This window comes from Pseudopipra pipra, chromosome 15 (assembly GCF_036250125.1).
Source record: "Pseudopipra pipra isolate bDixPip1 chromosome 15, bDixPip1.hap1, whole genome shotgun sequence".
Taxonomy (NCBI): Eukaryota; Metazoa; Chordata; class Aves; order Passeriformes; family Pipridae; genus Pseudopipra; species Pseudopipra pipra.
Genome location: NC_087563.1, coordinates 2,752,308 through 2,763,237, shown reverse-complemented (window position 1 = coordinate 2,763,237; position 10,930 = coordinate 2,752,308). Strand labels below are relative to the sequence as shown.

General features: G+C 57.5%; 2 protein-coding genes across 2 annotated transcripts; both read left to right on the top strand.

Annotated features, from left to right (window-relative positions):
* The first annotated feature begins 3,348 nt into the window (after positions 1-3,348).
* Positions 3,349-5,850, top strand: LOC135422811 (protocadherin gamma-B5-like). The gene has a single exon (XM_064672319.1). The coding sequence runs from the start codon at positions 3,349-3,351 to the stop codon at positions 5,848-5,850; it is 2,502 nt and encodes an 833-aa protein (XP_064528389.1).
* A 1,276-nt stretch (positions 5,851-7,126) lies between these two features.
* Positions 7,127-10,512, top strand: LOC135422388 (protocadherin gamma-A5-like). Its single transcript, XM_064671483.1, has one exon. The coding sequence runs from the start codon at positions 7,503-7,505 to the stop codon at positions 10,059-10,061; it is 2,559 nt and encodes an 852-aa protein (XP_064527553.1). The 5' UTR covers positions 7,127-7,502; the 3' UTR covers positions 10,062-10,512.
* Positions 10,513-10,930: the final 418 nt, after the last annotated feature.

Below are 10,930 nucleotides of genomic sequence, written 5' to 3'. Positions count from 1 at the left end.
GAGAACCATGATGGATGTGTAGAATTAATTGCCTTTCCTATGTGAAACTTTGATTATCCCTTTGTATCTCTGCAGAGCAGAGTGCTGTAGAGTTTCTTCATAGTTGCATTCAGACTTTCTTCCACGACGTGGTTTCCTGTAAGATCATGGTCTTTTTACCCATTTCTGGTCAGCGCTTCTGCCTTTGAAACTGTGTCTGTGGTTTGGCAGCAAATGCTTCCTTCAACCACCTCAGGCAGAATTTTGTGTGTGAGGAATATGAAGAGAAAGCAAAAAGGGAATCTGATGTAATTTCTCTGAAGGTTAATCTTGAGAAAGTTGCTCATGATGAAGTGCTTGATATCTGTGGGAGGTGAGCAGGCCACCCAGTAGAATTGCTGAGAGCTGAGGACTCTTTCTTAAAATGAATCCCATAATTAGGTAGTCCAGTGTAAGATGTTAGGGCTGCACTTGGAACTTGAGATGTCAGTGACTTCCAAGAACTTTCAGAGATGAATCACAGTGAAGACCCCGAAGATTTCCCAGTGAGGTTCTCTGATCACCTCTTGTCTTCTGATGCTTTACTGCCTTGGTTCTCTGATTTACATTTTTGGATTTTGTTTCATGTGTTGGAAGGTTTCCTTGTATTTATCAGCATTGCTTCATTCAGCAATGCATGGTGTGTTAGTGCCTCTTGTTCATGCTACAGCAGGTGTGAAAGGCCAGAGATGTGAAGGTGTCCTTTAATTCTCTTAGGTTGAGTGGATGTAACCAAGACCTCAGCAGAAGCTGTAAGTGTGTGGAACAGTGTGTGTGGTAAAAGAAGGCAGAAAATTCACTCTTAGTCATTTCTTCGATGAGTTGTTCTCTGCTGTACGACCACTTCTCTTTTATTTTAGTGATTTATACATTTGTGGACTTTAGAATCCTTCCATTTTTTCTCTGAATGGTGGTGAGCAGGCAAATGTGCCTCCCTTCTTGGTGTTCTTGTAGTGCATTATCATCTCATGGTAAATTTTGCCGATGATGAGAGGGTCACAAGCAAAGCTGCCAGTTGTGTAGCAGCAAAGAGAAGACAGGAGAGCTCTGTGTGTGAGGTTGTAGAAGGACATGGTCATTCCCTTGCTTATCAAATGTCACAGGTAACACCTGCATGTACCTGATGGGGTACCATGTAATCTGAGCTGCTTCTGAACTGTGAGGCCTACGAAATGTTATTACACCTGATCTGTTCCTTTCTGTGTGTTCCCAGCTCTTGCCTTTCTTGGTGTCATGAGCTCAACCTCAGGCTGTCTGCTCTTATGTGGAAGGTCATTTCTCTTCCAGCTGTCCCAATGCAGTTGAGATCCCTTACACACCTGTGATGTTTACAGCTGTGAAGGGGAAGCTTTCACAGGCAGATGTGCTCACCCAGGCACACTTGTCTGTAGTGTAACAGTGCAAAACCACCTCTACTGCAGTCCTCCAAGGGCAGAGTGGTCACCCAGTGAAGCCAAGGCTTCTCTAAACAGACCAGGGGCCGGTGGGAGAGTATGTGCAAAGTGTCTCTCACACAGTTTCCAGAATATGCTGGACACTCATCTGGAGACTGTTAAATGGATGAGGAACCGGCTGGATAGTCACCTCCAAAGACTTATATAGAACAGCTGAATGTCCAAATGCAAACCTGCAACTTGTTCTTCCAGAGTCCTTCCTGGGAGCAGTACTGTTTAGTATCTTCATAGACAATGGGATTGAGCACACCCTCAGCAAATGTGCAGCTGACACCAAGCTGAGCTGATTCATGAGAGGGTGGAGATGCCAACTAGAGAGAGCCTGATAGGCTGGAGGAGAGGGCCCGTGAAAACATCCTGAAGTTCAACAAGGCCAAGGGAAAGGTCCTGCACCTGGGTCAGGGCAATCTGCTGGTTCAGTAGGGAGGAGGGAATTGGGAAGAGCTTTGCAGAGAAGTACCTGGGGTTACTGGTGGGTGGTAAAATGGGACATGATTTGACAAAATGCACTCGCTGCTTAGAAAGAAGGTTGTATCTTGCACAGTATAAGAGGTAATAAGGCAAACAGTGTGATGGGCTGGTTCACCCCCTCTAAGCTCTTTTTATGAGACACCACCTAGAGCAAACCATACAGACCTGGAGGTGATATTCCAAAAAGACATAGACCTCTTAGAGTCCCCAGACAACCATAAAAATAGTCTGAGGCCTGCAACACCTCTGCAATAATAGGGTTGAAGGAGTTCAGGTCCTAAGGCATGGACAAAAGAAGCCTCTGTGTAAAATGCTTTTGCCTTTCCAATTTATGAAGTAAGTTTAAAAGAAAGACGGAGAGAGCCTTTTTACCAAGGGCTGTAGTGACAGGACAGAGGACAACAGATTTTATGGCTTAGAGAACTTAGGAATATGCTTTCAGTTAAAGGGAAGGTTGGATGAGATTTTGAGTGTTTTAGTGTAGTGGAAAGTGTTCCTGCCCTCCTGGCAGAGGTGTGCATTCAATGACCTTGAAAGAGCCCTTCCAACCAAAACCATTGTTTGAATCTATGAAGGACTCAGTGTGGCTTTGCACTTTCCCATTGTCAGTCCCTCAAGTATGGAGATGAAAGGAAGGACGTTTCAAGAATCACAGACAAAAGAGTAACTGTTATTGTGCTACCTTAGGATAGAGATGGCTTCTATTGCTTTAGGCTGATCCATTTCTTGGGTTAATTTATCCCAGGTAATGAATTCAGTGGAATTCAAGAGCTGTAACACAGTGCAAAAATGGTCTTGAAGTATTCCCTATATTATCGTTTATTGCTCCTATAGTTGGTCCTGGTTTTATTAAGAGCAGCTGAGTTCCTTCTTTTACCACTCTGCTATGAATATTTATGAATATTTGCTTCTGATTATTCACTGCAATAAAGACCTAAAAGCACCCGACAGCGCATCTCAGTTCCAAAGGCCTTAGGAAGCACATTAAGCAGGTCCTGCTTTGATTGCTGATTGGAATCGAGGAGAGACCCCAGGGCCGTTGCAGCCCCAGCCCGGCCCAAAGTTGGTCCCCGCCGGGCGCGGCCGTGAGGCGGCTGCAGTGTTGTGTCGGCGCCTCCGGGTGCCGCTGTTGGGCCGCCGCCGAGCGTTGCTGGAGCCGCCGCCGCCGCCGCCTGTGCGTGCTGTCCCCGCAGGCTGCTGGCTCGGGCGGGCAGTGCGGGCCAGAGCGGCAGCGGCACGGGCAGCAGAGGCGAGAGGCGGCGCGGGCAGCAGAGGCGTGCGAGTTGGAGGCGGCGGCGGGCCGGGTTTGCTTTGTCGGGCGCTGCTGGGGCTGCGCAGAGCGGCTGCGAGGGAGGCGGGGCGGCGGCAGGAGCCTTGCGAGCTCGGCGAGCGAGCGCTGTGGGCGATGTCGGGCGGGCGGCGGGCGAGCGGCGGGCCGGGCGGCGGGCGAGCGCTGGGGCTGGGCGCTGTGCTGCTGTGGCTGTGCTGGCGGGCGGCGGCGGAGCGGCTCCGCTACTCCATGGCCGAGGAGCTGCCCAGAGGCTCGCTGGTGGGGCCGCTGGCCCGGGACCTGGGGCTCAGCGCCGACGAGCTGCCGGCGCGCAAGCTGCGGCTCAGCGCGGACAAGCAATACTTCACGGTGAGCGAGGGGAACGGGAACCTGTACGTGAGCGAGAGGCTGGACCGGGAGGAGCTGTGCGGCGAGTCGTTGTCCTGCTCGGTCAGCTTCGAGGCGCTGGTGCACAACCCGCTCAACGTCTTCCATGTCGAGGTGTCCATTGAGGACGTGAATGACAACTCTCCTACGTTCAGGAAGGCGGCTCTGGAACTAGAGATTGGTGAATTGATCCCTCCCGGTGCTCATTTTCCTCTGGAGATGGCCCAAGATGCGGACGCGGGCAGCAATTCGCTGCTGACTTATGAGCTCAGCAGCAATCCGTCCTTTTCTCTGGTCTTGAATGAGAACCCGGGTGGAAAAAAGCAGCCGGAATTAGTGCTGGAGAGAGCGTTGGACCGGGAAAAGCAGAGCTCCTTTGAGCTGGTGCTGACAGCACTGGATGGTGGGGACCCCGTGAGGTCCGGGACTGTTCAGGTTCATGTCAACGTGACGGACGCCAACGACAACTCACCCGTGTTCAGTAAAAAAGTGTACGAGGCTCGAGTGGCGGAGAATCTGCCGGCAGGGTCTCTGGTGCTGCGAGTGGAAGCCACAGATGCGGACGCGGGGTCCAATGGGCGGGTCTCCTACTCCTTCGGCAACGTCCCGGATGGAGTCCTCGCGTTTTTCGCTCTTGATAGCGAGAGTGGCGAGATCAAGACGGCCGGTCCCCTCGATTTCGAGGAGAAGAGCAAATACATCTTCGGACTGGAAGCGAAGGACGGGGGTGGGCTCACTAGTCACTGTGAAGTGCATATAGACATCACAGATGAAAATGACAACGCGCCCGAGATCACTATTCTGTCACTGTCGAGCCCAGTGCCCGAGGACGCTCCAGCCGGCACAGTGGTGGCCCTGCTGAAAGTGCGGGACCGGGACTCCGGCGAGAACGGTGAGGTGTCGTGCGAGCTGTCGGGAGAGGCGCCGCTGTCGATCGTGGCGTCGTCGGGCGGCTCGTTCAAGGTGGTGACGGCGAGCGCGCTGGACCGCGAGCAGGCGTCCGAGCACCGCGTGACGGTGGTGGCCCGGGACCGGGGCAGGCCGGCGCTGTGGAGCAGCAGGGAGCTGGTGCTGGAGGTGTCGGACGTGAACGACAACGCGCCGGTGTTCGAGGAGGCGTCGTACAGCGCGTACGTGCGGGAGAACAACGCGGTGGGCTTGCTGGTGTTGCGCGTTGTGGCTCGGGACTTGGACGCGGGCGCGAACGGGCGCGTGAGCTACTGGCTGTCGGGCGGCAGCGCGGGCGCGGCGGGCGCGGCGCCGCTGGTGTCGGTGGAGGCGCGGAGCGGCGCGGTGTACGCGCAGCGCTCGTTGGACTACGAGCAGTGCCGCGAGTTCTCGGTGGCCGTGCGGGCGCAGGACGGCGGGTCGCCGGCGCGGAGCTCGACGGCCACGGTGCGCGTCTTCGTGCTCGACCAGAACGACAACGCGCCGCGGGTGCTCTACCCGCCCCCGCCGGCGGCGTCGGGAGCGGCGTCTGCGGGCTCGGTGGGTTCGGCTTTCGAGGTGGTGCCGCGTTCGGCGTCGTCCGGGTACCTGGTGGGCAAGGTGGTGGCGGTGGACGCGGACGCGGGGCGCAACGCGTGGCTGTCGTACGAGCTGGTGCAGGCGTCGGAGCCGGCGCTGTTCCGCGTGGGGCTGCAGAGCGGCGAGGTGCGCACGGCGCGGGCCGTGTCGGAGAGGGACGCGGCCAAGCAGCGCCTGGTGGCCGTGGTGAAGGACCACGGCGAGCCGGCGCTGTCGGCCACGGCCACGCTGCACGTGGTGCTGGCCGAGAGCTTGCAGGAGGCGCTGCCGGAGCTGAGCGAGCGGGCGGCGGGCGCCGAGGCGGCGGGCGAGCTGCAGTTCTACCTGGTGCTGGCGCTGGCGCTGCTGTCGGCGCTGTTGGTGCTGAGCGTGGCGCTGGCCGTGCTGGCGCGGCTGCGGCGGGCCGGGCCGCCCGCCGTGCTGCGCTGCCTGGGCGCGCAGCGCTTGTCGCTGGCCGGCGCCGCCTTCCCGGCCGACTTCTGCGAGGGCACCTTGCCCTACTCCTACAACCTGTGCGTGGCGGCGCCGCCCCGCTCCACCGCCCCCGAGGCCGCTTGGCCGCCGCCGCCGCTGCCCATCGTGCCCGCGGAGGAGCTTGTGGCCGGGGAGCCCTGCGAGAAGCTGAATCCGAGCAGCAGCGCCGTCGTGGAACAGCCGCCCGCCGACCCCGACGCACCACAGGTCTGTAAGCCCCTTCACTCCCTCCTTCTGAGGTTTTCCTAAGGGTATGCAGGTGGCAGTGGGCTCTTGGGGTTTGTCTGTCTGTTCTGGTGCAGTTAGTGCCGGTCGCTGTTTCCACGGGCGCGGGTAATAAATAACTCCGCCCCGTTTTAGGCAGCAGGCGTTGCCAACCGGCACTTCCTGCCTCATGAGCTGTCACAGGTGTCGGCTCAGTTGGGAGGTTGTTGTCGTTCAACTCATGCTGTCTAAAACCGTAGAGGACTTGTAAAGATCTGTTTCTACGTTCTAATTTTATTAATTTTCCTCTCAGCACAGTAATGTAGCGACAGCACCTCTTTGTTCAACTGCTCAGGTTTTTCTGCAAAGCTTTTGTTGTGTGAAATAATATGGGTTAGTCACGGTGAAGGTGGATACTTAGATCATAGGAAGTGATCTGCTAGTTCCACATGGTGGAGTTGGCAATGTGATTGACGCTCAGTAATGAGATTTTTCCCTCCTGATCATTCTTTGCCGTGTAGATGCACTGCGACCTGTTTGTTTGCTATTTTGGAATGTTAAGGAAACTTGCTAGAGGAAGTGGGAGTTGTTCTTCCCTAAGGAATATGCTTACCTTCCACCCTGTGCCGTCCCATTTTTAGTTGTAAGTGGGCTACAGAAAAGGCAAGCTATAGTGAGATAAGTTTATTTTATCAGAGCTTTATTTCTTTTTTTCTGTTTCTGCGATTATTTCTCATTCAGAATTTGGTGGTTTATTTACCGTTCCTCAGCTGGTTTTCTACAGATAGATTAATTGTGATCTAAGAAATGCTTGATAGCATCTCTCGCTAAGGCTGTGATCAGTTATGGAGCACTAAGCTGTATACAAAAGCACCGCGTTACATTTAGGATGTAATGAAAAAATTGGGAAGTACTGCTTGGAGGAGAGCAATGCAGGCTGATTCAGAGCAGCCTCGGACGTGCAAGTGAAAAGTAAAAAAGCAGAGAGGGAAGGGCAGCCCTTCAGAATGGCTGCTTTTGGGGAGGAATCTTCATCCCTGCTCTGTGCAATTGCTTGGGCCTGGGAATCTACCGTGACTGGATGTGTTCGAGTGTTGACGCTCAGAGAGGAAAAACTAGAGGACGACTGACATAAAAAGCTCTGCAGTTGCAGGGGGGATACTGTGCTTTCCTATCGTGGAGTAGTAGATTCGGAATACTCTGCAGGCCATATTAAAAGAACTTTGTATCTATAGATTATCGCAATCTCATGAATATTTTCCCGTGCGGTAGAAAGAACATAACAACAGGTCTCCACTGTACTGGACCCGACATTTTCGTGACGAACGTCCCGTATTTTTGAGCTTTCCATGGGCGAGGCAGGGCGGGCATGTCTCGTTGGCGCTCGGTGCGTGCAGTGCCGGGAGGAGGCTGCGGGCGCCGCTGTTGACCGAGAGGAGCGAGAGGAAGGTCGGAGCGCTGCAGCCCCGCCCGCTGCGGCCCGGCTCGATCGCTGGATCGCTGGATCGCTGGATTCCTGGGTCGGAAAGCGGTCTGTTTCCGATCGTCCCCGCGGTGCGGAGCCGTGATACAGCGAGGCGGAGGGACGGGCGGCACTTCCCGGGAGCGGCAAATCGGAGCCGGAGCAGGGGCCGGATCAGCGGTGGTCGGCGGGGATCTGCCGGCGGTGTTGCGGTGCCGGCGGTGCGGCGGCGGCGATGTGCGCGGCGGGGAGGCGCTGGGGCCGGCGGCAGCGAGTGCTGCTGTGGGGCGTCCTGCTGGCGGCCTGGGAGGCGGCGTGGGGGCAGCTGCGCTACTCGGTGCCCGAGGAGATGCCCAAGGGCTCGTTCGTGGGCGACGTGGCCAAGGACCTGGGGCTGCAGATGCCGGCGCTCCCAGACCGTGGCGTCCGCATCATAGACAGAGGTAGGAGGCAGTATTTTGCTCTGCACGGGAAGACGGGACATTTAGTGACGGCCGAGAGGATCGACAGAGAGCAGCTGTGCCGGCTGGTGCAGCAATGCGTGCTGCGCTGTGAGCTGATAGTGGAGGGAGAGATGCAGGTTTACAAAATTGATGTGGAAATCACGGACATTAACGACAACTCCCCCACGTTCAAGGACATTGAAGTGGAAGAGAAAATAAGCGAGACGACAGCCCCAGGGTCACGGTTTACACTTCCTAGGGCTCACGATCCGGACTCGGGACAGAATTCCCTGCAGAGCTACAAGCTGAGCGGCGACGAGCACTTCTCGCTGGCCGTGCAGACGGGCCCCGGCGGGGATCAGCGTCCCGAGCTGGTGCTGGCGAAGGCGCTGGACCGGGAGGAGGTGGCGTTCCACGAGCTGGTGCTGAGGGCGAGCGACGGCGGCGAGCCGGCCCGGACGGGCACGGCGCGGATCCGCGTGACGGTGCTGGACGCGAACGACAACGCGCCCGTGTTCAGCCAGGCGGAGTACACGGTGCGTGTGCCGGAGGACGTGCCCGTGGGCTCCGTCCTTGTCACTGTCACGGCCACAGATGCAGATGAAGGCTTGAACGGGAACGTCAGATACTCATTGCAGAAAGAGGCGGACATGGCATTGGATATTGTCAATGTGGATGCTGAAACCGGAGAGATCACGCTAGTGAGAAGTCTGGACTTTGAGGAAAGCAACGCCTACGAGCTGGAGGTGCAAGCACGGGACGGAGGACAACTGTACGATACGGCAAAGGTCGAAATCACTGTAACCGACGTCAACGACAATGCACCAGAACTAACAGTGACTTCTCAGCTTAGTGAGATCTCTGAGGACGCCCCATCGGGGACTGTTGTAGCCCTTCTGCACGTACAGGACCAGGATTCGGGGGCCAACGGCGAGGTGCGCTGCTCGCTCGATGGGGGCGTCCCTTTCCACCTGGAGAGCTCGCAGGACAGCTACTACCGCGTGGTGACGGCGAGAGAGCTGGACCGGGAGCAGGAGTCGGAGTACAACGTGACGGTGCGGGTGGCCGACGGCGGTCGTCCGTCGCTGCAGAGCAGCAGGGTGCTGTGTGTGCGGGTGCTGGACGTGAACGACAACGCGCCGGTGTTCTCGCAGGAGCGCTACAGCGCTCGGCTGTCGGAGAACAACGTGGCGGGCTTGCTGGTGCTGCGGGTGCGGGCGACGGACTCGGACTGGGGGGAGAACGCGCGCGTGCGGTACCGGCTGGGGGAGGGTGGTGTGCGGGGCTCGCCGCTGTCGTCGTACGTGTCGGTGCAGGCGGAGACGGGCGCGCTGTACGCGCTGCGCTCGTTCGATTACGAGGAGGTGCGCGAGGTGGGGCTGTGGGTTTGGGCGGAGGACGGCGGCTCGCCGGCGCTGAGCAGCAACGTGTCGGTGCGGCTGGTGATCGTGGACGAGAACGACAACGCGCCGCAGGTGCTGTACCCGCCGCCGGCGGGGGTTTTGTCGGGCTCGGTGTGGTCGGGCGTGGAGCTGGCGGCGCGGTCGAGCGAGGCCGGCGCGCTGGTGGCCAAGGTGGTGGCGGTGGACGCGGACGCGGGTCAGAACGCGTGGCTGTCGTACGAGCTGGCCAAGGCGACGGAGCCGGGGCTGTTCCGCGTGGGGCTGCACAGCGGCGAGGTGCGCACGGCGCGCTCGCCACTGGCCCGCGACGCGGCGCGCCAGAGCCTGGTGGTGCTGGTGAAGGACCACGGGCGGCCGGCGCTGTCGGCCACGGCAACGCTGAGCGTGGTGCTGGCCGAGAGCGTGGCCGAGCTGCTGGCCGAGCTGGGCAGCGCGGCGCGGGCGGAGGCGGAGGCGGGGGCGGGCGAGGCGGGCGGCAGCCTGACGCGCTGGCTGGTGCTGGCCGTGGCCGCCGTGTCGTGCCTGTTCGTCGCCTTCCTGCTGCTGCTGCTGGCGCTGCGCCTGCGGCGCTGGCGGCGCTCGCAGCAGCAGCTGCTGGCGGCGGGCAGCGGCGCCTTGCGCGGCGTGCCGGCCACGCACTTCGTGGGCATCGACGGCGTGCGCGCCTTCCTGCACTCCTACTCGCACGACGTGTCTCTCACGGCCGACTCGCGCAAGAGCCACCTCCGCTTCTCGGCCGCCAGCTGCTGCGACACCCTGCCGGCCCGGCCGCCGCCCGACGAGCCCGCGCCGCTGCTCGGAGACCAGGAACCTGCCGGTGCCCAGCAGGCGGACCCCGCCCCTCTCCCGGTGAGTTCTTCTGACCAAAGTGTTTCTGCGAAGCTTCCGCTTCTGCTCTTCTGCTCTTTCCCCGCCGTACTTTGTTCTCTGTGTACGGAAGTTTGCTGACAAAGCTGGCAGATATTCGTGCATTGACACTCTGTGGGCTGATGAGAGGTGGATGTAGGGTCCTTGCTCTGTCTTCCAGGTTGCTGGGGAGGCAGATGTAGTGAGGCTGATGGTGGCTGGAACTTTGAGCGAGGCTTCGTGTTTTCACCATGCACCAAGAGCTTTCTGTACCTTGACATGTAACACCGGTGTTCCTTTCAGTTCTTGATCTTCTCTACAGATGTGTTGCCTTACTAGCAAATTGTAGTTTGTGCTCTTTGCAGGTTCAGGTGTCTTCCCAACGGCACATGCACTTGATTTGGGTGAGGTTCTCTGGATTGCAATATTGACTTTTCCGTATGTAACTCTGCTGCTCAGAATTTGTACTCTTGTAGCCTTCATGTGTCTCAATAATACATAATGGAGGTCAGTAGGAAATGTCTTTGCATTCATCCATACTTTGCTCTCTGTGTTTCCTGTAGGGAAATGGGCCGGGCAACAACTGGTGCCTTGATGATGTCTGTCTGCCTGTTATGAAGATGAAGGATTGTGCTGAAAGCAGTGACTGCTCAAAAGGAGTTGTGGGTACTGCATGTGGAGGAGGAAATGCAGGAGGAAATGACAGGGATGTTTTGCTGATTTCTTGTCTTTTGAGGTTGAGCCATGTGAAATGGGGCTAGATGTGCTTTAGCTATAAAATACATGTCTTGGCAACAGCCTTGCGTGAGTGTGAGGGGAGAGACTCAAGGTGCAGGGGGAGATGTAAGGAGAGGGTGCCTGCATACATTGACTGGAGCACTGCTCCTCTTTTCCTTTTAGAACTTGGAGGTTTCTTCAAAGAAGACCAGGGAGCAGACAAACGGATCTTCTTTTATACAGTTATATAAATA

Excerpts from the sequence above, each read along its gene's own strand:
- LOC135422811 (XM_064672319.1), top strand. The coding sequence starts at position 3,349 with ATGTCGGGCGGGCGGCGGGCGAGCGGCGGGCCGGGCGGCGGGCGAGCG.
- LOC135422388 (XM_064671483.1), top strand. The coding sequence starts at position 7,503 with ATGTGCGCGGCGGGGAGGCGCTGGGGCCGGCGGCAGCGAGTGCTGCTG.